The following is a 27,522-nucleotide window of genomic DNA, read 5'->3' as shown; positions in this document are numbered from 1 at the left end:
ATCAACAATACCATGATGAAGTCAGCGGACCCCGAAGGTCATGCTTCACCAATCAACAATACCATGATGAAGTCAGCGAACCCCGAAGGTCATGCTTCACCAATCAACGCCCTTTTTGGCCTCGAACAACGAGTAGCGTAACATCGCGCTCTGCTACGCCATAGTGAATCCTAACGGATACCACTAACCATTCACCCAATCGAGCAAGAACCACCTATATCAAACATAGGCACAAAATAATAATTCTCTAAAAGAGAATCCGACACACACATCCCTTAACCGAGGGATTTCACCTTGCTCGCCAAACACGTCCATTATCTCTCAACGAGATTTACCACATTACCACCTCGGTAATAATTTCCAAATCCAAAATCATAAGTACAATTTAACCAAAATTGTACTCTACCACAAATCGACCAAAACTAGGTCCCAACACAAGTTTCAGATCTACCATAAGCATTATTCGAATTTTCACCCTAAGGCCTCCTCGTGCGGGAGTGTAACTCCCCCACTTGGAACTACGTTCCATATCCACAACTCGTACTACCGTACAGTTCTACTAAAGGTAGACTTTACCAACAATTGGGTTCACACGGCCCATTACCATATCTTGCTCCAACCTTGAGCATACGAAGGATTTCAAACCATCCTCAAACACTTCGAACGAAAAGTGCACCACGATTTCACAAACCATAACTTCGCAATCATCCAATTGCTTTAGTTTGTCAAATTCCACCTAGTCACTAATGTACCTAAGGATTTCGCTTCGGTACCCTAAGTACAATGTAACCGCAACACAATCGGAGTCGAACACCACGCTGGTAGGTATAAAAGAGGCACCTAATGTCGCATCACGTAGACTCCATTACCAACATACATCGAGATTTTAAACACTCGATCTCTCGGGTTTCATCCCACCCGTTGAACCTCATGGTTCATCAACTTCAACATAAAAGTGAACACGCGCTTAACAACCGAACACCAAAAACCCTTTTCCATGGCTTGGTAGAAACATTTTCCAAATACTAAGGAATGCTTGGTTGCACCAAGTCTTACGCCCTTCGCCCGACAATCAAACGTCACCATAGGGTACTTCCATTAGGAACGTCACCCATAACAACAATATGCACAACTCAATGCATTTAACAACTCAAACTCAATGGCACTTAATAAATAATCAAAGACATATTTATTAAAATGAAACATACCTTAACGTCTCCTTGCCGCACCCGTCCCCGCTGACTTGGGACATTTCAACTTACGATGTCCTTCCTCTTGGCAATTGAAGCACACCACGCCATCACCCTTTGGTACCGAACATTCCCAAGACTTGTGACCCCTCACGCCACAATTGTAACATCTAGGCGCACTAGAATCCAATATACTCGTCCGCGTACCACCCGTGCTCACGCTCGGACCCTTAGTCCTCTTACTCGGAGCACCATACGAAACAACCTTTCTCTCACTTGAAGGTTCACCCTTCTTGGATCGCGAATACGACTCGAAACCTCTAGCCAAGTCAAATAATTCCGCAAACGATTTCACTTGAACTCTGCTAATCTTACTCGTCAAGTCATTATTCAAGGTTCGATAGAAATCTTGCATCAACAAATGATCATTCCCCAAATACTCCGGGCAAAAACGATCCTTCGCCATAAAGGTCGTCTTGAGAGTATTCAAGTCCATAGAACCTTGTTGCAAATTTCGCAACTCGTTTCGCATCTCTGACAAATCGGCTGAAGTTCGGAACTCCTCGAAGAATTCCTTCTTAAACTCGTCCCACGATAAAGTCATAAACATTTCATCACCGGCAAGATCAATCTTACCATCCAACCAATCCTTCGCCCTACCCCGCAACAAACTAGTAGCGAGTCTCGTCTTTTTCTCGGGAGGGCATTCAATAGTACGAAAACACCCTTCGACATCTGAGATCCAAGTTGTGCTTATCAAAGGATCTGGTTTCCCGTCGTACATCGGGGGTTTAGTCCTCATGAAGCTCTTAAGACAACGCTCCATTTCACTACTACCCCGAAATTCGGAATACTTCCTATCCATTTCTTCTCGTAACGCACCCACTTGCTCCGTAACTGCGGCCGCAACTCTTGCGTTAAACCCCAAATCGTTCGTCTCGATCCCATTTCCCGTCGCCATTCCAAGGAATGCAAAGCGATTAGATCACGAACGTATAAACCACACACACAACACCGCCCCATCTTGCTAAACACTCGTTGTACATCACTTGTTAGACACGATTTGCACCCGTAATAAGGTTTGCAAGTCCTTATTACGCACACACACCGCATCGACTCGTTAGTACAACGATCGCCTCGCTCGATGATATAAACAAACACAACCAAAATTCTATGTGATACAAACACACGCGAGAATTATTATCACATCAAAATAGTATATTAATAATATCCGCATTACTAATATAAACGTTAGTCCACCTACAAACAAGGTACTAACTATAACCCATTCCGACCCGTAATCCTACAAGTCCCGCAACAAATAAGCACACACAAAAGTCTAAGTCTAGGCACCTATCTCAAGTCACCTAAATCCCTTAGACCATGCTCTGATACCACTTGTAACAACCCAACCCGTTATCCGACCAAAAATGTGTCATAAAAAAAAATTTCTGGAGCAGCACATCTGGAAGGCGTCCAGCTATCTGGACGGCATCCAGTTCTGAAGACTGGGACGGCGTCCAGCCATCTGGGACGGCGTCCAGAACAACTGCAAAATTCTGTTCAGCTTTACATTTACACGCGGGCGGAAAACCCGCTTCCCGACACTTTTAAACCAAGACACTTTCACAATATGTTATAATAATTAAAACTAAGAGTTTTCCACAATAAAACTGAGTTTTACAACAACGGGCCCACATGGACCCAAATTACCACAAAGTGACCATTTCGACCCACTTAGTTAAATTCAAAACGTAGACCGAGCATGGGATTGGGGATACGCTACCAATCCTAATCAAATCCAAAAGCAAGTCTTCTAAAGCAAACTACGCAAGTCCACTAGTTCCCACGCTTACCCGAGCCACCTCATCCATGCAATCTATAAAAATGTAAACAACGAGAGGGTAAGCTAATGCTTAGTGAATGATAATATACTACATACATATATATATATATGCATAAAATGGATACGCCACACAAATAAACAAATACCGCATATCGGAGCATCCAAGCATAAAGCAAGCTAGTCTAAGCATACCGTACAAACACTAAGCAACGAGCTAAAGATACATCAACAAAATATAAGTTCACCAACAACGATGTGAACAATGCCAATAAGTTACACCCGGAGGGTTAGCTACATCACGACAATACAACATTATATGTATACAATATATATATATATATATATATATATATATATATATATATATATATATCGAATAACATAATTTGCTTACGCTTACAACACAATAACCATGGTTAACCAAATCTTCGCAAGGGAATGACTTCGCGAAACAAGTCATCGATGTTCATAACAACCATTAGTGCACTTAACACTTCGTACACTAACCCCACGGGTGGCATCTTAACACTTCGATACTTCACCCCGGGTGGCGTCTTAACACGTCGACACTTAACCCCGAGTGGTGTCTTAACACTTCGACACTTCACTCTTCATTTTACTTGAGGTGTCATCTTAACACGTCGATACTTCACCTCGAGAGGTGCCTTAACACATCGGCACTTCACCCGTTATTCTCTTGGAGTGGCATCTTAGCACATCGATACTTCACTCCGGGTGGTGTCTTAACACATCGACACTTCACCCCGTCACATTACTTTGAGTGGTGTCTTAGCACATCGACACTTCACTCGTCACGTGAAATGTCGTGTCTTAGCACATCGACACTTCACATCTCACGCTTCAACAAATAAATACATTATATACCTACGCCTATAATTATTCCACTCACTATATTAACCCTTCGTCATTGGGGTTATATAAGTCCACATCACACGCCCATGTGATAACTTACACACAAAGTGTGCACCTCGCCAAAGTGGTCAAACAAAATGCACAACCGTGCCAATTGGACCTATACACAAGTCCAACAATTCCATCTATACGAGAAGCGAGCTCTATAAGCGAGAACCCCTTCACCCGACCCGCACCCATCCTACACATACATATGCATATAGGATATTAACACTCACCTTGTCGCCTTGCTAAATGCTTCCAAGTAATCTGCGACTCGTCAATGGAAAATACCTATTCCATTATCAAAAATACCACAACATAATTAGGGTGGATTTACAAACCAACCCAATTTACACTTAGTGCAATTTCGACCCAATTGCACTTTCAAGCACAAACCGCGCCCAAACTAACCAATATTCACTAACACGAGTGAAAATGGTCCTAACACACCAATTAAACCTGATCACAAGTGTTAAACAAGTGTCATACCCATTTTGACACCGAAACCCTAATTTTGACCCATTTCAAAATTAGTTAACCAAACACACCCAAAAGTGTTCCAACACTTCCAATATCACTAAACCTAGTGATTAAACTCATTAACAAACCCTAATCAAGGCCAAATCATCAACCGACCCAAAACCCACCAAGTGACAAGAATAACAAGTCACCATAAACCTACTTCATCATCTAGAAGGGTTTTACAACAAACTAGCTCAAAACCCTAACTTGAATATCAAATCTAACAATTGAAATTCGGAGTTTGAGCTTACCAATACTACCACAACGTAGCTAGGAGCGAGATGAACAACTTTAGAACCCGAGCTTTAGCGAGAATCCGACTCCTTCTTCTCCAAATCCACCTCTCTCTCTCTCTAAAACCCTTACTCTCTCTCTAGATGAGGTTGAGAGTGTTTGTGTGGGTGTAAAGTGATCCAAAAATGATCAAGGGATCAGCCTTGAAGGCTCCAAACCGGCATCCAAGTGAAATTACCATTTTACCCATTAATAACAAATTAAAACAGCTGGCTCGACAGACAGTTTGGACGGCGTCCCAAACCTTGGACGGCGTCCAACCTTTTGTAGCTGGACGGCGTCCCCCTATCTGGACGGCGTCCCGATCTACTACAAAATCAGAAACAGAAACAGGGTGTTACATCTTAATAATACTAATGTTAATAACATGTCTAATACTTATAAATTTAAATATGATATTATTACTAATAACTATAATACTAACAATATTAACAATAATAGTAATTAATCGTAATATTAATAATGATACTTAAAATGATAAAATTAGTAGTAATAATTATATAAATCATACTTAAACTAATACTAATATTAATGATGATACTAATAATATTTAGTGATAAATCTAGTAATGATAATGATAATGATATTAATAATAATACTAATTATATTATTAATCTTAGTATGTATAATAACAATTGTAATTATAAATAATAGCAATAACAGTAACAATATAATAATAATCATAATAACAATAATAATCATAATAATAATAATAATAATAATAATAATAATAATAATAATAATAATAATAATAATAATAATAATAATAATAATAATAATTTTTAAAAGGAAAACTACCTTTAGAAGCCTCTAATTAAAAGAATGCACCCGGTGAGGATCGAACCCGAGACCTATCGTTAAACCATCACATGCCTTAACCATCTGAGCTGCTGCTCATTTTCTGTTTTATAACCCAGCCTTATTTATTTAAACCTTATCTATTTTCTGTTCTATTTCACCTTCTCCTCTATACAGCAAATCGACCAGAGTTCTAATCTTGTAAATGGTTGATAATTTTATTAAATTAAAATTTGAAAATGACACAGAAACAATTAGGGATTTAGTGGATTAATTAAAACAACCAAGGTTTTTTTAAAAAAAATATATATATATCGCTGTGACAGAAAAATAATAAACATGATACAACCCAAATTCAATTTCGAATTTTAAATGTGTTTTGGCCAACGATTAAAACATGAAAAAGGTGATAAATTGCTATTAGAAACTTTCTATAACCACAATTGACCCTAAAACAACAAATTGGAATCAAATTTTGTGATGAACAAAAATTGTTGACTTTTTAGAAATTGGGTTTGACTCGACAATTTGAAATCGATAGCTAAAATTGAGACCTGAGATTTTTCAGGTAGTTTGATTGAAGAATTTATAACACTTGTACATTTACAGATTTTGAAATTAAATACGACTTTGAGGTTTTTGATTTAACGAAGCAAGAACGGAGTATTCAGACAGTGTTCTTCAATTTTTCTGATAAATTTGACAAACTGGTATACTGTAAAGGATAATTGGGAGTGATAGTGGATAATGTGAGTCAGATGGGTTCGTTTACAACTGGAATGACTCGATCATATATAGATTACAGGTCAACAGATTAATTAAATCGGGTACAGCAAGTAAATAAAAAAAATAAAGGTGAAAGGGATTGTCAACAGAATTTGGTGGTACATGAGATTGAGATTCGATTTTTGTAGACAAGAAACAAAAGATTAAAATAGTATGATTATGATATGAAACTGAATTTGATTCCAAAGATCGTACGTATGAATTCTATATGATTATTAATAATTAATAATTATAATTATATTAATAATAATAAACTAAATAAAAATAACAATGATTATATCTGTATATAATTATATATACGGAGTATATCTGTCTTACACTTATATGCGAAGTATATCTGTATTTATATAATAGTGTTATATTAAATGAATTATTAATATCAATTTATTACTAAAATCCATTAATATTATTAATTTTGATAATAATACTAATAATAAAAATAATAAAAATACTAATATTAATAATGATAATAATAATTTTATATAATAATAATAATCATAATAATATCTAATATTAATTTGAAATAAATATAATAATATTAATACACATAATACTTAATAATGATATTACTAATAATAACTTTTAATCATAATAAATAAAATGATAACATTAATAATATTCATAGTATAATTAATAGTCATGATAATTAATTGTATGTTAATCAAAATAATGATACAATAACAATAATAAAATAAGTTACATGTATCATATTTCCTATTTATATAAATTAAAAATAATAATATTAATAATACTGATATTAATATTAATATTAATATTAATAATACTAATGAAAGTAATAATAATAACAACTTATATTATAACTTGTAATTACCTTTAATATTTTAATATTACAATTTATTAATTATGTCTTATATAATATTTAATTATATATATATATATATATATATATATATATATATATATATATATATATATATATATATATATATATATATATATATATAAATCATAATAGTCATTTATAGAAATCTTAAATATTTATATATAGTTTTACTTTAATAATTACTTTATTATCTTGTATATTATTTTACATACTTAATCTTAATGTTAAATTTGCATTTTATTATTTTAATTTATTATATTTATATATATGTATATATACATATTTATTTGTAAACAATTATTCGTGAATTGTCGGGAATAGTCAAAGGTTAAATATTTATATGAAACAGTTCAAAATTTTAAGACTCAACATTACAGACTTTTCTTACCGTATCAAAATAATGTAAGATTCAGTTTAAATTTGGTCGGAAATTTTCGGGTCGTCACATATACGGTCAGTTGTGGTGCTGCCGTGGATCCTTCTGATCACTCGTTTCTTCACTTCTTCTTTCTTCGAATGCGTTTTGACGATTCTTAGGTTCTATAGAATACTTGAGGACAAGTTTTTTTTTCTTAACATTGAATGATTACATCCTCCCGATGTTTAATCATCAATGACACGTAATATGCTATATCTATATGTATATATATTTATATTCAATCACACATAGTATACACAAAACGCATCAATCTAGTATTTAGCATGCAATACATGTTTTCACATAAACACATAATCCTAAGGCAAGTAAGCTTCCTACACTTGATATTTTAAAATTATTTTTCAAAAACAATTTGCATTTGTAAGAAAAACCTTTCTTTTATACAAAGTCTTTTGAGAAGGTTATTCTCATTAGCATTTTGATCATTGATTTTAAGATTATCCAATTCTTGACTTATCCCTGCCATGGAATTTCTAGCTTGGTCCATTTTTTCCCATGTTTTCAATTTTCTTAATAATAGACAATGGACTTTGATTACAAGATTTGTGTTTGCTAGAGTCGTGACATACATTCATTTCATGTTTACCTCTTGATGAATCACAAATAGTTATCCTTTCAAGTTTTCTTTTCAAAGAGTTATTTTCATCAATTAAAACTTTATTAAGTTGTCTAACTTTGTGTAATTCTTTCTCCAAAAGTTTTACTTTGTCACGACTACTATCATACACAAATTTAATAGTCTTGTAATCATCTAACAATTCTTCATAATTAGAAGGATAGAATACATGTACCTCATTGCAATCCATGCTTGAGACATCGTCTTCTTTGAATGGATATTCAACCTCTTCTTCACTTTGACCATCTTGATCCACATCATTCCAAGAACTCATGAGGCAAAAGTCTTCATCTTCATTCAACCATTTTGCTTGAAAATTACCAACCCTTTCCAAACCCTTCTCTATTCCTTTACCCTTTAAACTCACAGAGTTTAAATCTTCTTGAGAACATAGTGAGTTCCAACATTCTTTTGCACTTTCACATGAGATTATCTTTAATCTTTCTTCACTAGGAAGAATTCCATGAAGTAGTGAAATTGCATCAAATTGTTTCAAAACATCATTGTTTTGAAAAGTTGGCTTCACTAGTCTTGAACTAGCTTGTGGTACAAAGTCTCCTACTTTGATTATTCTCCACAAGTAGTAATCCTTGGATTTGAGATAAGACTCAAATCTTGATTTTCACACATCAGTATTCATCTTATCAAAGATTGGTGCTTCTTTCATCAATTCTTCCAAGTATCCCATAGTTTGAGTTGATCCGAGAATCGTTGACTCAAGTTTTTGCACAAAACGAATTTTGACGCTTTCGCGATCGTTTGTAGCGCAATGATTTGAGCAACCGCTCTGATACCAATTGTAAGTAACTAGAGGGGGGGTGAATAGTTACTTAATACGTTTTTAACAATTTTTCGATTGATCACCAAATTCGATTTTACTTTGATCAACCAACTCAACTCAAACTTGATGTGTAGTGACCCGAACTTTTCCATGTTTATATATTAATTGAAAACTTTATTTGCATGATTAAATGTTTCTAACATGTTAAGCAATCAAACTTATTAAGACTTAATTATTTGAAATGAGTTTCATGTAGACAATTGACCACCCAAGTTGACCGGCGATTCACGAACGTTAAAAGCTTGTAAAAACTACATGATATATATATATATATATATATATATATATATATATATATATATATATATATATATATATATATATATATATATATATATATATATATATATATATGTGTGTGTGTGTGTATGTATATATATATATATATATATATATATATATATATATATATATATATATATATATATATATATATATATATAGTTAACATGAGATTTTGATAAGTAAGTATCTTACTAAGTATATTAACAATGAGTTATATATACATAAAAATGAGACTAATGAATTAAGAAACTCAAAACGATATATATAACGATTTTCGTTATAACAACGTCTTACTAAATACATATGAATCATATTAAGATATTGATATATATATGTTTAACATGATGAAATGATAATTATATATATTATTATGTATGTTAACAATGAACTACATATGTAAAACAAGACTACTAACTTAAGAATTTCGAAACGAGGCATATATGTAACGATTATCGTTGTAACGATATTTTTAATGTATATATATCATATTAAGATATATTCATAAATCATAATATCATGATAATGTAATAATTTAACATCTCATTAGATATAATAACAATGGGTTAACAACATTAAATGAGATCGTTAACTTAAAGGTTTCAAAACAACACTTACATGTAACGACTAACGATGACTTAACGACTCAGTTAAAATGTATATACATGTAGTATATTAAGAAGTATTAGTACACTTTTGAAAGACTTCAAGACACATATCAAAGTACTTCTACTTAACAAAAATGCTTACAATTGCATTCTCATTCATTTTCATCAACAATTCTACTAGTATGCAACCGTATTCGTACTCGTACAATACCCAGCTCCTAGACGTATATACTATTGGTATATACACATAATAATTCAGCTCTTAGCAGCCCTAGATAGTCAACAAACATGTGGAACCAACAATTAGACAACTAGCATGACTTATGAGCAAGGAAACAAAAACAAGAACTCCTTTTAACCCCACTCACCCTTCACCACTCACCACCCACTCCATTTCACTTTCAATTCCCTTTCTAATTCTCTCTAAACACACACACACTCTCAAGAACAAAATTTCCAGTAAACTAATCATCATCTTCATTAAAAATTACTTTAAGAATCAAGCTATAATCATCATAGGAAGAACACTTCAAGAACACTTCGAAAATCCTTTCAAGTTTGCTAGTTTACTTCCAATCTTGCAAATCCAATCTCAAGAAATCTTTGTTATTTACAGTAGGTTATCTTTCTAAATCAAGGTAATACTCATATTTAAACTTTGATTCGATTTCTATAACTATAATCTTAATTCGAGTAATAATCTTACTTGAAATTGTTTTCGTGTCATGATTCTGCTTCAAGAACTTCCAAGCCATCAAAGATCCATTCAAGCTCAATATTATTATTTTTATTTCCAGTAGGTTTACCTACTATATTTGAGGTAGTAATGATGTTCATAATATCATTCGATTCATACATATATAATTATCTTATTCGAAGATTTGAACATGTAATCACTAGAACATAGTTTAGTTAATTCTAAACTTGTTTGCAAACAAAGTTAATCCTTCTAACTTAACTTTTAAAATCAAATAAACACATGTTCTATATCTTTATGATATGCTAATTTAATGATTTTAAACCTGAAAACACGAAAAATACCGTAAAACTGGACATACGCCGTTGTAGTGAAACCGAGGGCTGTTTTGGGTTAGATAATTAAAAACTATGATAAACTTTGAATTAAAAGTTGTCCTTCTGGGAAAATGATTTTTCTTATGAACATGAAAATATATCCAAAAATCATGGCTAAACTCAAAGTGGAAGTATGTTTTTCAAAATGGTCATCAAGACGTCGTTCTTTCGACTGAAATGACTACCTCTAACAAAAATGACTTGTAACCTGTATTTATGACTATAAACTTATACTTTTTCTGTTTAGTTTCGTAAATTTCAGTTCATTATGAAACCATAGCAACTTGAATCGCTCAAAATGGATTTAAAACGAAGAAGTTATGGGTAAAACAAAATTGGATATTTTTGCTTGTTGTAGCTACGTGAAATTTGTAACAAATCTATTCTAACCATAACTTAATTAACTTATATTGTATTATACATGTACTCTAACATATTATGTAATCTTGATAGACCATAGACACGTATACAATGTTTTGACATATCATATCGACGTCATCTATATATATTATTTGGAACAACCATAGACACTCTATATGCTGTAATGCTAGAGTTCACTATACAGGGTTGAGGTTGATTCCAAAATATATATATTTTGAGTTGTGATCTAGCCTGAGACTTGTATACACTGGGTCGTGGATTGATTCGAGATAATATATATTGATTTATTTCTGTACTATTAGCTACGGACAATTAGTTGTAGATTACTAACGATGGACCGCTAACTTAACAAACTTAAATCATTAAAACGTAATAAAAATGTTGTGAATATATTTCGATCATACTTTGATATATATGTATATATTTGTTATAGGTTCGTGAATCGACCAGTGGCCAAGTCTTATTTCCGGCAAAGTAAAAATCTGTGAAAGTGAGTTATAGTCCCACTTTTAAAATCTATTATTTTTGGGATGAGAATACATGCAGTTTATAAATGTTTTACAAAATAGACACAAGTAATCGAAACTACTTTCTATGTTGGATTATCGAACCGAATATGCCCCTTTTTAGCTTGGTAGCCTGAGAATTAGGGAAATGGCCCCTAATTGACGCGAATCCTAAAGATAGATCTATTTGGCCCAACAAGCCTCATCCGAGTTACGAATGCTTTAGTACTTCTATTTATCATATCCGATGAGAGTCCCGGAATGATGGGGATATTCTATATGCATCCTGTTAAGGTCGGTTACCAGGTGTTCAATATATGAATGAATTTTATCTCTATGCAGTTTGCAAAATGCCTGATATGAGATGTATATTTATGGAAAAAATGAAATCTTGTGGTATATTATTATGATTTGATAATATATAGGTTAAACCTATAACTCACCAACATTTTTGTTGACGTTTTAAGCATGTTTATTCTCAGGTGATTATTAAGAGCTTCCGCTGTTGCATGCTAATTTAAAGACTAGAATCGGGGTCAGCATGCTCGTATAATATATATATATTCGCTGGAAGAAAAAAAAAAGAATGTCAACCGAATAATTATTTGTCATGCAATTTGGTAAAATAGATCAAGGGTCCAAACTGTTTGTTTAATCTCGATCTAATGATTAAGATTCAATTTAAAGACAAATTAAAATTAAAATATTATTAATAGAAAACAGATAGATAGATTAATACAAATTTAATGATAAAATATTATTTTGGTCCAGTCCATTGGATGTTGGGCCGAAACTAACAATTAAATGGCCCAAAAACTTTTTGAATTAGGACACATCTTCAGTGTGTTTCTCACACTTATCTTCATCTTCAACTAGACGGAATCATTTTCTTTCCGTCTCCCATCAATCTACGGTGCTTCTGTCTGTCAACTAACCGCTGTGATTCCGTCCATTGCCGGTGGACCAGATCGCTGACTGTGGTACATTTTGTATCCCCTTAATTTGTAGCTAGGAACTGTCTATTTTGTGACTATTTTTTTTCTTATATATATACATATATACGATTTCACAGCTGAATTACAGCTATATTTCAATGATTATTGATGTTATATTCACAGATTCAACTATAATTTCTCAGTTATTTCGTCATTAGGTTGATTGAGATAATTTAGGGTTTTCCGTTTGTTGACGGAATTCTTTTGTGGAATCCTATGTTTTTAACTCTGACCGTACAAATTTATTCAAATTTTAAACACTATTTTTTATATACTCCGTATTTATTTGGTAATCATTATTTATATAAATATAAAATTAATAAATACGAGTAATTAGATATGTGCTCGGTTTATGAACAATATTGTGTTATGTGTTATTGTTGACGAGCATTTAAAAAGTAGTATGATATTGAGGGTGATTGATGTATAAACTTACTAAAAATTAAAAAGTTTTGTTGTTCATATTGATGGTGAACTTTTCTTAGACGATTTCTGTTTATTGCATTGTAATTAGATTCGTTTCCATCTCAACTATATATTTATATAAATACAAAACATTAGAACTTATTTTTCGTTACATGTGTCAAATGGATTGATTTATCAAAACATATGTATCTGCTCTTGCATTGACTGATTGAACACTCATAACGTTGTAGTTATCTAACCTCCATCTAGGCACCTACCATGGATACTTCTGTTGAAAAAAGAAAACCAGGACGTCCTCCTAAGTCCCCACAAGCGCCTTCTCTGACTCCAGTTGTAAAGAGGGGTCGTGGTCGGCCACCAAAGAAAGCTACTACATCTCCTGTCACTGGTTCTGGTGGGGTGATGGAACCGGGAAAACGTACACGTGGAAGGCCTAAACTGAACACAATTTCTAAAGTTAATAATGGTGGTGGGAAGAAAAGAGGAAGGGGGCGACCTAAGTTCACTAAACCTGCTACTCAGGATGTACCTGTTTCGAAACATCGTGGTCGTCCTCCCAAAAGCATGGTGAATCATGCCGATGTTCACCGCCCTCTTTCAAAACGTCTTGGTCGCCCTCCCAAAAGCAAGGTAAAATATTCTTATGTGTATCTTCTAATGATCAAAATTGAACTCACACTCCTTTCTATGTGCAAATGGACTAACTACATTGAGCTTTTTTGAGCTTTAAAACCTGTTTTTGGAATTTGCTATTGTTTTAAAGTGTATCGTTGTTTCGTGTGTTCATGCAGTACTTTATAATTTGTTTTATTCGCCATTATAACTTGTTTTAATTGCCATTTCTCTTTTCTGTGAAGCTTTACTATTGTGAATCAAGTTGATTCACACCCTCACTCACTACTTTTGGTTGTTGACAGGCTAACATGAACTTTATGGATTTCATGAACTCCTTGGGTGGACCAGGAACTGCTGCTCTAGTGATGGATCCACTTCAGCTTGTAGCATACAAAGAATTGAAGCTGAAATATGAGCATTTAGTAAGTTAAATCATTCCCTATTTATATTATTATTATTATATTTATTAGTTATAATTAAATTTATATGGGGATTCCCTCCCCCTTTTTTCGTTTTTATGATATTTTCAACTTTAGAGCATATATTAACTCATATATCCTTTTTCTATTGTTTCAATTGTAATTATAATTCATTTGATAACCTTATTTGGTACTGAAATCATAACATATGATTCATCAAAAATGGGAATGATAGCTACTTTTTGTGTCTAACATGATTATTTATTGTGGTTACATGTTATATTTTTCTCTCTGGGTTATTTTCTGTACAAATAGTAATACTAGCAGTAGTAGTAAAACTTGTGTGCTAAATTATTTTTGAAATTTGACATCTACATAGGACTCTAAAGACGTTTTGGCTATGTGTGTTTATTTTGACTTGGGTGTTTGTTCTTCTTGGGTTGAAAGTGACTTTCTGTGCTGTGTCTTTCCTTTTTTGGATTGCATTTAAAAAAAAAAAAATTATTAAAAAAATCCAAAAAATATAATAATAATTTTCAGTCAAATCTATTAATATATGTTGTGTTTGAAGGATGTAATTTTGATAATATTCTGATTATATTAGGGTCAAAACTAGCAAATGTAAACCATGTAAGGAGTTCAGTTCAACCCCTTATAGTTAACTCACATTTTCATTGTCCATATGAGAATCGTCTAAAAGAAATCATTAAGAAAGTTTTCATAAAATTGAAAATTTCTTTGTGGCTGATTGAGTAGAAGTATATTAATTTTGTAAACAGTTATACATGTTTTAGAATATTCTTAACCTTACATCTAACTTATATCATGTAACTTGGTCACAGCAATCGAAAGCTAAGGAAGTGGTTGCTGGGGTAAGTTCATACGTGAACCCCGAAGATGATGTTTTCAAGGCAGTCGAAGAGCTGGATATGTTGGCGGGGACAGACGTGAATGTAGAAATTTTGTAAACAGTTATACATGTTTTAGAATATTCTTAACCTTACATCTAACTTATATCATGTAACTTGGTCACAGCAATCGAAAGCTAAGGAAGTGGTTGCTGGGGTAAGTTCATACGTGAACCCTGAAGATGATGTTTTCAATGCAGTCGAAGAGCTGGATACGTTGGCGGGGACAGACGTGAATGTAGAAACCTAGAAACCACCGTCATTGGTCTGAAACTATGATTGACGGCAAATTAGTAGGTTTTCGAAGTGTTACAACTTACAAGCAGTGTTTGTAAGGTTGTAGAAGATTAATGTAACTAGATTGGTAGTAACGTTTAGGTCGCTTGCAATGTTATGTGGTTAAAAGATTGTAAGGTTACTAAGGTAGTCCATGAATTTGATCTGTGTGTGATGCTAGCCAGTGTTACAACATTATGCTGCTGCCATTTATTCTTCGGTCTTCCGTATTTGTGTTTGGATTCTGTATTTGTGTTTGGAATCACATGACTGACTTGTTTTGAAAAATTCTTATTGTGAACTTGCCTCGATTAATTGTGTCATAAACACCAACAAAGTTAATGTCCTCTCTTCTATCTCGACTTCTATCAATTCATTAATCTGATAATCCATAGTTGATTCGTGGGACACAGTAACCTTTATCTGTGTTAGAAGTCAAACGGAATACTCTGAAAAAAAAAACCAGGCAGATTATTAACTCATGCAATTTTATGGTCTCAAATGTATCTTGGCTTTTGTACAAGATATAATAGAACATGGTTAACTTCGGATGACAAATGTACGGGCATACTAACAATTTACCAATCACCATCGTTTGCAAATTGGGAAATAAAGGAGGGTGGTGAATGGTGATGAATTGATGAAAGTGGGCCAAATGTTGTGCTTTTAGTAGGCCAACTTCTACATAAGAGACTGATCATCAAGTATTACTTCCTGTGTCTCCTTTGGGCCCAACAATGACCTTGTATACCGGTAACTGTTACGTAGTATTCGGTTTTAATGTACGAAGTAGCACTAGCAACATACTTCCAAAAACGAATAAAATTTATGTAGAGCTTGCAGATTATTTATGAAAAGTTTATCAAAGAAACGAACCATGACACCATTTGTAACCATGATATCCTATGTAGCGAGAGATTTCTAATAGAAATGTGTATGAAGTATAACCCCATAACGCCGCCAGGGCGCCTCTAATGGGGCGTTCTCGGAGGATGCCTTTGGCAAGAAAGGGGCTTGCATTCCCCCCCCCCCCCCCCCCCCCCCCCCATTTTATGTACACACATTGGTAGACTACCTTCACAATCTTCATACAATTCCTTTTCACACATATTCCATTACGCCCTTTTATCCCACAATTTTATCACATTAGAGTCACTTTAACCAAAACTTATTCGGTACCTTATCATGTCATAGTCCTCATCATAGATTCATAGGTATAATATTACTTACATAGGCCCAAAATACCACGTTTTGTGTTTTCTTAAATAAAGAGGTAAAATATCAATATATCTATACTTGAATGTATCATAAGCATTACCGTTAAGCTTTACCCAACCTAAACGACAAACATAACCTCACGGTTATAGGACCACTTGATCAACAAGAATTCAAGAGATCTTCCACGCAGACTTCATTAGTTGAGCTTGAGCTTGCTTAGACTTCCTCCAAGAAATCGACATAAGTTTAAAACGAACTGTCAAACAGATAACTTCCACAAGCTGATCAAACCTTTCTAATATATTCTTCTTATACTATCTCTTTTATTTAATTTTGATAACTGTTTTTTCATATTAACTCCAAGTTACAAATATAGATATTAGTTGAACATGGAAAAATTATCCATAGACATGAGAGCCAGTTTACATTAGATTGTACATACAATGGTTAACAAAAGCATAATGATATTTATACTATTCATATTGATGAATTTATCACAAATTATTTTACATATATGCGTTAAGTGCGTCTACCATATTCATATTCATAAGTACTACTGAATTATCAAAATCAATGGCCACCTCATAATGGCTGCCTCCTCCAATGGTTAATGAGATTATGTTATTAAAGTTTTATTACTTTGGAAAAACAAAATAATTTGATACCCATGAGACAATGCCCCACATCTCTTCTCTTCTTTGTCTGCTCTTGATAACAGACTTGTAAAAAAGCCTCCTTTTATCATTCATTCCAACAACCTCCTTCTTCTTCTTCTTCTTCTACATTAATTCTACACCAAACAAAAAAAGAATTCAAATTTTCACCCCTACCCAAATCTCCTGTCAGACTCTCATACATAAAAATTTGTGTCACCCAAATGGGATCTGCTTGAATCTTTGACCCGACCCAGATCCTGTTTATTTAATCTTCACCCACAAATAAAGATCTTATATTTTTCATCTTCTATAAGCTGAAATGGAGAAAAAACACTTGATTATACTCATTGTGACATCATCTTCAACTTTTGTCTTACTTGTTATTTGTTTTTTAGTGTGTAGAAGAAAAAGGTCTTCTAGCAATGAATCATGGGATAAAGAAGCAAACCCAGAATCTAAAGAAAGTGGGGTTGAAGAAATAGAGATGAAAGGTGATTTTGTTAGATTTCATGGTGGTGAAGATCTCACTTGTTTTGATATATTGGATGCACCTGGTGAAGTCATTGGCAAATCAAGTTTTGGGACCTTATATAGAGCTAATTTGTTGAGTGATTCAGTTTTGTTGTTAAGATTCTTGAGACCTGCTTGTACTACTGGAAAGGTACAAGATGTGATGCATGTGGTACAACTTTTGGGGTCAATCAGGCATCCTAATTTAGTGCCTCTTTGTGGGTTCTATTCTGGGCCTAGAGGTGAAAAGCTTCTGATTCATCCTTTTTACAGAAGAGGAAATTTGGCTCAGTTTATCAGAGGTGATTTCTCTACTCATTTCATCATTCATATTATAAATAATAATAATATATAATACTATTGTTTTGAGTTTTCTTGAATGCATGATTCGAAAATTTTATCATATTTACCTTTGGGTTCTCCTTAATAATGATTTCAAAGCAATAATATTCTTTTGGTGCCATGATAATGTGTTGGTGTGCATGATTATAAAAAGAAAATAATTTTTTAGCTTTCTTTTAAGATTTTGAAATTAAAAAAGCTCTCTTTGGGCAATGACAATATTGAAAGGTAAAAGCTAAAAAGTACTAGTAGTAAATATTTAATGAGGAAAGCATAAAGATAGAAATACCCTTCAAGTGATATTTGTGGTTAATGTGTAAGTGATATTTGTGTCAGTATGTAGTATGTACCCTTCAAGTCATTTATGCATGGTAATGCAGCAAGTGATTGTACTGTACTACCATTTGATGCAGTTTATGTAAAAACCAGATCCTAGATCATTGTTAATGTATTTGCAGCCTTGTTATAAATCCAACCTGTACCTGAATTCTCCCCTTTTTGTTTTTCTATCAATCTTTAGGTTCATAATTGTTCTGTATATGCTTCTTTGAATTAGGTTATGAACAGCAGTCAATATGACCTGTTCTTTTGTGTCAAGTTAACAAGATTTTCTTGATATCTTGTAGACTAAGACTTTGTGATGGCGAATTTGTCTTGTTATTTAACTTATTAAACAGTGCTATTTGTTTTATATAAGATTATACTTGTCCACCAATATTATATTTAAAAAAAGGTCAAATTTTGTCTGTAGGAACTTAAAGAGGTGACAATAACACATTGTCATAGCTCGCTATGTAATTATTCATCTCAATTATTTTCTCCTTGCAAATTTCTTGTAATAGAAAATGGAATTTTTCTAAATTTGAGGAAGTTTTGATTGGAAATAAGATGCATGTGGGGAGGGTCTGGCATCAAATTTAGATCTTTGTCTTTACCAAGTTATCTTCATATATTTAATCTCCTTCACATGTTATACATTTAATTAAGTACTTCAATATATCAAATTGACGCCCACATTCGACATCCAATAGTTAAATCAGTTAGCTTTTTATGGTTATTGTAAAATTCTTGGGGCTTTTTAAAGGCATACATTTTGACATTGAATTGAAATTGAATAATAAGTATCAAATTATCAAACCGTTATAAAAAATGGTTCAGTAGGTAGTATCTAGTTGTACTTATGTAGTTTGAAACTTTTTTGGGATAAAGTCGGTATTAAAAGGGAATATTTAACCTTTCCAATTAATTCGACTAAATTTATAAACTTATATATAGTAAGCTTAAATGTAGGCCAAGAGCTACGTTTAGCAAATCCCAACTTTGAGCAAGAGTTAGTATCAATCTAAGTAAATGTCCTCTAAATGTTGCAAGTAAGATTTTGTTGCTTATGTCCTTTTTAATTTAATTGAACAGATGAAAATGGTGACTCTCACAAATGGGATGTCATTTATAGAATATCAACGGGGATCGCTAGAGGATTAGATCATCTCCATACAGGGCTTCAAAAACCGATTATTCATGGAAATCTCAAGTCAAAGAACATACTATTGGGCAGAGACTATCAACCGTCTGTATCAGATTTTGGCCTGCATCTTCTTTTGAATGCATCGGCAGCACAAGATATGCTTGAAGATGCTGCTGTCGAGGGTTATAAAGCACCCGAGTTGACTAAACTGAAAGAATGTAATACTGAAAGTGACATTTACAATCTAGGGGTGATTTTACTTGAATTAGTAACCGGTAAGGAACTGATAAATGGAAAAGCAAACCCTGATCAAGATTTCTATTTGCCAACGTCGATAAGGAAATCAATCTTGGATCAGCGGATGTCAGATATATATCATCCTGATATTCTTGTAAACAATAATGGTGGATTAAGCCATGTTAATGAAGACATTGTTATCGAATTCGTGCAGCTTGCATTGGCATGTTGTTCTCCTTCGCCATCTGTTAGGCCAAATATAAAGCATGTTTGCAAGAAAATTGAAGAAATTGGACCAAAATCTTGAAAATAAGTTAACTTAATAGTGAAGCTGTGAATTGTTTAGGTCAAGAGTTGCAAAATGTTGGAAACATGAAAAGTTTTTCTATGGTGCTAGAATAGTTGTGACTTCAGATGCAGTAGAGAGTTGTACCGTACCATAGGCTTCCTCACAGGCATTATTGATTTTAGTATGATGAATTGATGATGGGGAGCAAACACATCTGTATTGAAATGGGTGTTCTTGATATGAGTCAAACATGTTCTTATAAGGTCAAAGTCAAAACCTTCATTGGTGGTTGACCCTTCTGTTGAGTGGTGTTGCTTTTTCTTCGGTCACCAAGAAAAGCAAACATCAAAATTGTCAATTATTGAGAATATTCAAAGGTGTGAATTGTTTGTATCAATAATCAATAGTACAACTGTTAGATATGACAAATCAAGTGTATCCATTTATTATAATATTTTATCTAAGCACATGCACACAAAAATAGCAATTCCAATTTATATATACATAAATTGTGGTAAATGGTGTCAAATTCTGATTGGCCCTTATCTTACGTTAACAGTAACTTCTATTCGTCCTCAATCTCATCTCCTACCCGACCCATTTTTCTTATAAACCCTATTTTCTCTTATTTGGTTGCCTCTGTCTATCGTACCTATCTCAAAAAAAGGCTTTCCACTTCTCGGTCTACCAATTGACTCATCGAAAATCAGCTTCCCTTTGTGACGATTAGGATTGTCCTTTGTTACATCAGAGGTACCTCCATCTTCCAGTTTTTGTTTTATTAAATAAATTTACAATTATATGTTACCTCCTAGGTTTGTAACAATTGGGGGTAATGCAAAAATTGGCAACACGATGAAAGACAACGTTAAGCTTAAAATTTATTGGCCTTCAAGCACTTGCACACTGTTTTTCTTTTCTTCTATTTTGTATATGTGTGTATCGTCTATATGTACACAATTAGTTCTCCAATCGTCAGATTAACTAAGGTTTTGTTTTGAATGCTTTTTTTACTTTTGTCATATAAATTATTAATTTTTTGGGGTGATTTTACGGTTTTAAAATGTTTGCTGAAAAGAAGTACAGGTTCTGGTATTTGTTTGGGCTGTATTACTTGGTCTGCAAATCTTGAAGGTAATTTATAAAAAAAATATAGCTTGAATCCTTTTAGCTTAAGATGACTACGTCATTCTATATACAAATATCTTGGTGGAGCGAATTGTTTATCCTATGATGGGATTTCTAAGTTGACTAATTTCATAAAATTTCTTAATTTAAGTTGCATTTTATTTGAGTTTGTTGCAGGTTTCTACTGGAAGTGTAAACGGGGCTAACACGATATAATACTTGCAGGCCGCACCGGTTAATATTATTGTAGGCTCAGATGTAGGATTATGCTTTATCATGGATTGATGGGGAAGTGGATCCAGGTTAATGGGCAACATCTTCATATGCATACCTCAAAGGGGAGGACGGGACGGTGAGTGGTGTAATGTTACAATGACTTATCTTTAACTTAATATTTTACATGGGTTTGATTTAACCGACTTTTTTTGATTATAGATTCTTACAAACTGTCTCAAAAGTGTTCTCCCTAAGGTTACTCCCTTTTTTGACATGACTTTCTTTTTTGCATAAACATGGAGTTTTACAAAATTTGGCAACCAGATACAAGCTTCATTGAGATTTATGTGAGATGTCATATTTCACTATATTCCTAGAAGTTTAGAACAATAACAACAATACTTAGTCTCGCACATGCGTCCTAGAAGTTTAGAAGTTATATTAAAAGAAATATAAACGGGTTTTTTGACAATACTTTTCGTGTCAACTTTTTTATTTATTTATTTATTTATTATTATTATTTTTTTTTTTTTTGTGTGTGGCAGAGATATAACTGGAAATATTCTAATTGCTCTAAGTCCATTTCAAAGATTGCATCATCTCTATGATACGAAGGGAGGAGGATTTGGTGAACTCAGTTCCCATGTATTTACTATAGCAGATGTAGATGTTGTTTACAGGTATTGTTAGTTAACATTCTGTTTAGCTCATTGTAAGTTACTTTATAGCTAATATAAGTAACTTTGTATAGGGGAGATGATTAATGAGGGAAAAAGCAATTCATTCGAAGTCAACGGAGAAAGTGATGTTGGCAAAACTCAAACAACAATAAAGATGCTTTTGCACATTTAAGTGGCTGATCAGGAGTAATGGATGTACAGTTGAACAACAAATTCAAATAGATTAGCGAATTATATTCTCTAATACTTGGACGAGATCAGATCAAGTTGCAGTGGCAGTCCATCACATGAAAACCAAACACTGCGAAGGACAATCACATTGTAAACGGAAAGTAAGAAACCAAGTTATAGATACTCATCTTATATAATACATAGTGACACCTAATAGTACTTCACTAACGATAACGGTTGTGTAATTAGGTAGGAAGGATGGCAGGCCAATTTGCTAAACCTCAATCATACTCATTTGAAGAAAAAGAACGGTTGTGTAAGGCCTGTCGTGTGAAGGTCTTCAACTCAAAAGAGTGTTTTAACAGTAATTAACCCCCTATTTCTTTCAACTTTGTGGTTTTTGTGTTTTGTTATTTCTTTCGGTGCTTTCTATATTAAGTTACACACTTATTTTCAACGCTTAATATCAGAGGCTGTTTGCAGGTAACCTGATTGCAACATTTGCAGGTAACCTACATAGTAGATATGCTCTCGGACAACATATCTTTTGCCTGTACAAAAAAGGGGGATAATTATGATCTATGTAAGATGCTTTTATAATGTTTAGTTTAAATAGTTAAACGCATACATAAATGATTATGCTTTTGTATATAATCGTTAACTATCTAAGATGCTTTCGTAATATTTAAAGCTTGCATATAACCTTTATTTGGTCAATATGTTTTCTATATTCTAAGTTGCAGTAATTTGTAGATATGATTCATGGTGCCAAGGCCCTGCTAAGATCCTAAAGTGCAAGCACTTATTACTATTTGTTTTCTATATTGTAAGTTGCAGTATTATGTAGATATGAATCATGGTACCAAGGCTCAACCAAAATTCTAAAGTGAAAGCACCTACTACTATTAATATGCAAATATGCTTTCTAAGATGTTCATTTTCGCTTATCTAAAAACACAATTCAAAACACGATTCAGTTTGATGTATGAAACCCGCCGCAACGCGCGGACCACCAACCTAGTTCACTTTATTTAATGTATAATTTAGCTGGCAAAGATGGTTGAGAAGTTGGATGGACCAAATTGTCTAACAGCAATAGGTGGATTAATGTAAAATTAACACAAAGTTGGATTTGCTATACTTAATACTTATTGCATGTGGAATTTGAGTCGTCATTGTTGAAGTTATTCGGTAACTGTTTACCATGGACACTTCATGTTAATAGTATGTTGTTTAATTTTTTTAGAACGACAATTTGGGCATCGAATCTTCTCATTTGCCACTAACGCACCCGTTAGTAAGAAACTCCTCGCATCCATTGTGCAAATGTACCCGGAATGCTTTAGGTTAACTGTTTGGACAACACAGAGTGAAGGATACCAGAGGCACAACCTTCGAAAAAATCTAGTACGGAATAGTTTTCTTCATACAAATTGAATAAGAGAGTACCTGCGAAAAAATCTTTGACATACAAGAAGATGCAGATGACATTATAAACAAGTTTGATCTCTTTATATTTGTTGAGCAACATAAACTTTTAACACATCAAAGCCTAACAAAGTAACAATCTATTCAAAATAATAGCATTACTTAACTATGTGAAACATGATCAAGAAACGTAGCTTACAAATGTATCAACACATGGACAAATAAATTGATCACATAAATGCCAAGCTGTCGTTGAAAATGAAGTTTACTTTCATATCAAATGTATGTTGGATATCTGGTCAGTAATGTGCATGTTTCCACCAGTCATGAGTCATGGGCATAGTGACCAACCAGACCAGCTGTCATTCGTTATAAATCCCAGTTAGCATCAGACAGAGGTTGTTAAAATAGCAGGCTTGGGTGGTAGGTTGAGTGACATAAGTTAATTTGTGCACGTACAATCAATTATAACTTGTACACAATGGTACATACTTGGACCACGAAGTAAGTATATTGTATGTTAGACTGTTAGTCACCTTCTCTGAGATATATGTAACAACTTGAATATTTTTGGTATGAATCAAACTAGACTAAATACGATAAGTGAACTCAAAATATTTCAAGCTGATCCGTTATTTTCGTTAGCATTATTTATAAACTAAATTCAGTTACTTTCCACATATTTGACCCATTTTCCTTCAAGCAACTATCTTTTATTTCATAACTTCGACGTTAAATATAACTTGAATCGACCATGATAAGTAAACATATGTACAATAACAGACTAGCATTAGAAAAATTAACAGATTTAAACCCTACATTACAATTGACAGAAACAACTAAGGAAATAACACAGTATACATACAATGATACAAACATCTTGCTAACAGCCTGACACTGTTGTTTCTATGCAAACAGACTATGGCAAAAGTATAGCGCATAATGTTGTACATTGCTATTGAATTAAGTGTCTCCTGCTAAAATAAAAAAAGTTATGTATCTAGACCAATAATAGTATCAAGAGTGTTATAAATGAGGTGAGATCTAGTACCAGAAGTATTATTTGAACCCAAATTCTTCTTTAAACACATTATTAACACAACTAGATTAAAGACTAAAACCGATCACTTAGGAAGCCATATAAACCTACGCTTTCATAATGCCGTTAGATATTCCGGATTGCTCTAAATTCGAACTCAAGAAGACCAAATTACACATTAAAGTCAAATTAAGACCATGGAGTCACCTACAGATCACAGATGATTGCACACACATAACAATGACTTAATCTACAAATGATTGGACCATTAACTATCTATATCAAACACAATTTTCACTAGCCAAGTATATACGAAAGGCAAAGTTAAAAAGACAACTATATGTTTAACTGACACATAACAAACAATAATCCCAAAAGAAAAAGGGTGAATTGTAACTACCACATTTTCCATTACGGATAAGAAAGCGACTCGAAAAACGGAAACACACCGGGCCACATGCTTAGTTTTGATAAGCCATCATCTGCAACCGAAAGCTAAACATTCGAGATACGACAAGTTTACAAAGCTCCTGATATGTATGCAGCAATATTGTATCTCAAAACCTTCCCAGGTACTACCAACACTAAAAACGAATCTTCTTCTTCCACCCCACCACCCAAAACAATACTATGCATCAGAAACATCTTAAACTGTAATAGTGACGATTCAGTCGTTTCTGGAAACATGCTACTTAAAATTGACCAACCCAAATAGTCCCTACTCATCTCATAAACCTCAAATTTCATAATTAACAGAGGAAATATATCAATAAACATCAAACAATCACGAAACTCAACTAAAGCATGACAATGCTTCTTAAAATTCCATCCATCACGCACCACTGGCAAACGAATGTGTACCGCAGGCAAACGAATGCTATCAGTATAATCCTCATAAATCTTTAGATAAAAAACAAACCCTTTCTTATTAATCCAATGAACCGCATTATTCCAATATACCCCACGCATAAAAGCGGTATCAATCTGATTCTCAAAATGCTGTCCACAAGTCCTTCAACTCCTACTTTTCGACAAATACATATCAATTTCGCCCACAAACGACTTCATAGTAATATTACTTCAACGGATCATAAACTAACGTCCGGAAGCCTTTGAAACCAATCAAAACCTACGAGTTTAGGATGAATTTCAACTCGATTAATAGTTTATAGTTGGATTATAGATATAATACTTTGCGTTATAAACAATCTCTTTACTACTGTATTAGATTACAGTAATATTCACTCAAACTATGACATAACATTAACCCCTTACAAGAATGCAAAACTAGTAGCTCTAGATCATTGTAACTAACTTGCTTGAATGGGGGTTTAATTTAATGTTCCATATCGAACGAAACAAAATCATATTCGAAAACATAGCGATCAATATAACAAGTACGAACACGTTGAAGAAACAAACCGCGAGGAGAATTAGGGTTAGGGTTTCGAAGTAAAGCGAAACTGTGATCTGAAATTAGGGAGCGCCAATGTTTGGATATACATTTTGATCGAATAAGTGGTTGAATTGGCAATCGGAGTAATATTTTGATCAAAACTTCGTAGCTCGGCTCTAAATCGGGTAACGAATTTTGATCGGTTTGTTGTTTGAATTTACGATACTGTTTTATGTTCGTATTCATAGTTAACGCTCGTTTCGGTTAGTATTGTAATTCATTCATGGTCCGGCGATGCAAGGACTATAAATTAATGTTAACTGGGGCGATAGGGTTAATTTTTTTTTTTCCCTTCTCAAAAAAACTTAAACTTATATAAAAAAGACAAAATTGCTGAAACGGTTCCTTTGATTTGTATCAAAATGCTAGTTTCGTTTCTGTGCTTTTTTCGACTGATTTGGTCTCAGTGGTTTGTCAATGTTGCTGATTCAGTCCATATTTCTAACGGCCGTTAAAAAATTCCGTTAACTCCAGTCATGTGCCAGACATGTGAGGGTACTTTCGTCTATTTCTTTCCTTTATTGACAAAATTACTGAAATGGTCCATGTGGTTTGTACCAAAATTGCAGAAATGGTCCCTGTGGTTTGTTCGAAAATTGCTGATTTCACCCCTACAACCACTTCATAGTTTTCAGAACCAGTGGTGTTTGTCTATTAGATTACAGTTACCAGATCTCAAAATATCGTACGCAATTAAACAGATCGAAGCGTTGAACTGAATCCGACGGTGATGGTTATAATTTCGATAGATCTGAAGCGTTGAACCAAATCCGAATGGATCTGAAAAAATGAGAAACCCAGATCCGACGGTTGCGGTGATATAGTTCTGACGTTGGTGGTCATTAATTATGGTTTCCGATTTCCCTACGATTTTGCTTTCTCTATACCCGCCATTTAGATACGATTCTTCTTCTTCAATTCAAGTTCTCAAATTTTTGCTTTCAATATTCAATTTCTAATATTTATACGAATATAATGTATGTATATACATATCTTGCTTCAAATTACATATATTTATGTGAATGTGGGTTACTCGCACTCACTTTAACAATTTGATGCATTTAATTTGGCGTTTTGAGCTACCTTTACACATCGCCGCTGTTAAC

General features: G+C 33.4%; 3 protein-coding genes and 1 pseudogene across 16 annotated transcripts in view; 3 read left to right on the top strand and 1 right to left on the bottom strand.

Moving 5' to 3' along the window:
• LOC139899580 (uncharacterized) overlaps nucleotides 1-15,884 on the top strand; it is a 111,802-nt gene extending 95,918 nt beyond the window's left edge. Inside the window, exons 7-8 of the mRNA XM_071882396.1 lie at nucleotides 15,240-15,350; nucleotides 15,433-15,884. Of these exons, the coding sequence (XP_071738497.1) occupies nucleotides 15,240-15,350; nucleotides 15,433-15,555 (234 nt within the window). The 3' untranslated portion in view covers nucleotides 15,556-15,884. The remainder of the gene's footprint in view (nucleotides 1-15,239; nucleotides 15,351-15,432) is intronic.
• Nucleotides 15,885-17,774: 1,890 nt separating this feature from the next.
• LOC139897713 (putative kinase-like protein TMKL1) lies at nucleotides 17,775-20,630 on the top strand. Its single transcript, XM_071880405.1, has 2 exons — nucleotides 17,775-18,267; nucleotides 19,721-20,630. Exons 1-2 carry the CDS (start codon nucleotides 17,775-17,777, stop codon nucleotides 20,314-20,316), a joined length of 1,089 nt encoding a protein of 362 aa, XP_071736506.1. The 3' UTR covers nucleotides 20,317-20,630.
• A 264-nt stretch (nucleotides 20,631-20,894) lies between these two features.
• Nucleotides 20,895-23,628, top strand: LOC139895697 (myosin-17-like). Of its 14 annotated transcripts, none has more exons than XM_071878235.1 (8): nucleotides 20,895-21,051; nucleotides 21,652-21,778; nucleotides 21,862-21,897; nucleotides 22,188-22,322; nucleotides 22,394-22,654; nucleotides 22,743-22,857; nucleotides 22,977-23,076; nucleotides 23,247-23,625. In XM_071878235.1, the coding sequence occupies exons 2-5, from the start codon at nucleotides 21,693-21,695 to the stop codon at nucleotides 22,404-22,406; spliced, it is 270 nt and encodes an 89-aa protein (XP_071734336.1). In that variant the 5' UTR covers nucleotides 20,895-21,051; nucleotides 21,652-21,692; the 3' UTR covers nucleotides 22,407-22,654; nucleotides 22,743-22,857; nucleotides 22,977-23,076; nucleotides 23,247-23,625. The 14 variants fall into 14 exon arrangements, 12 of the variants coding, with proteins under 12 accessions (XP_071734336.1, XP_071734335.1, XP_071734339.1 ...); XM_071878234.1 differs by having other exon boundaries at nucleotides 23,231-23,625; XM_071878238.1 differs by having other exon boundaries at nucleotides 22,747-22,857; nucleotides 22,977-23,628.
• On the bottom strand, nucleotides 23,424-26,604 carry LOC139895696 (F-box protein At5g07610-like; annotated as a pseudogene).
• Nucleotides 26,605-27,522: the final 918 nt, after the last annotated feature.

Source organism: Rutidosis leptorrhynchoides, chromosome 3 (genome assembly GCF_046630445.1).
Source record: "Rutidosis leptorrhynchoides isolate AG116_Rl617_1_P2 chromosome 3, CSIRO_AGI_Rlap_v1, whole genome shotgun sequence".
NCBI lineage: Eukaryota > Viridiplantae > Streptophyta > Magnoliopsida > Asterales > Asteraceae > Rutidosis > Rutidosis leptorrhynchoides.
This window is presented reverse-complemented; position numbering and strand designations above follow the sequence as displayed.

Coding starts and splice junctions, on each gene's coding strand:
- LOC139897713 (XM_071880405.1), top strand. CDS start 17,775: ATGGAGAAAAAACACTTGATTATACTCATTGTGACATCATCTTCAACT. Junction 18,268..19,720: donor TTTGGCTCAGTTTATCAGAG/GTGATTTCTCTA, acceptor TTAATTGAACAG/ATGAAAATGGTGACTCTCAC.
- LOC139895697 (XM_071878238.1), top strand. CDS start 21,693: ATGCTTTATCATGGATTGATGGGGAAGTGGATCCAGGTTAATGGGCAA. Junction 21,779..21,861: donor TCAAAGGGGAGGACGGGACG/GTGAGTGGTGTA, acceptor TTTTGATTATAG/ATTCTTACAAACTGTCTCAA. Junction 21,898..22,187: donor TCAAAAGTGTTCTCCCTAAG/GTTACTCCCTTT, acceptor TGTGTGTGGCAG/AGATATAACTGGAAATATTC.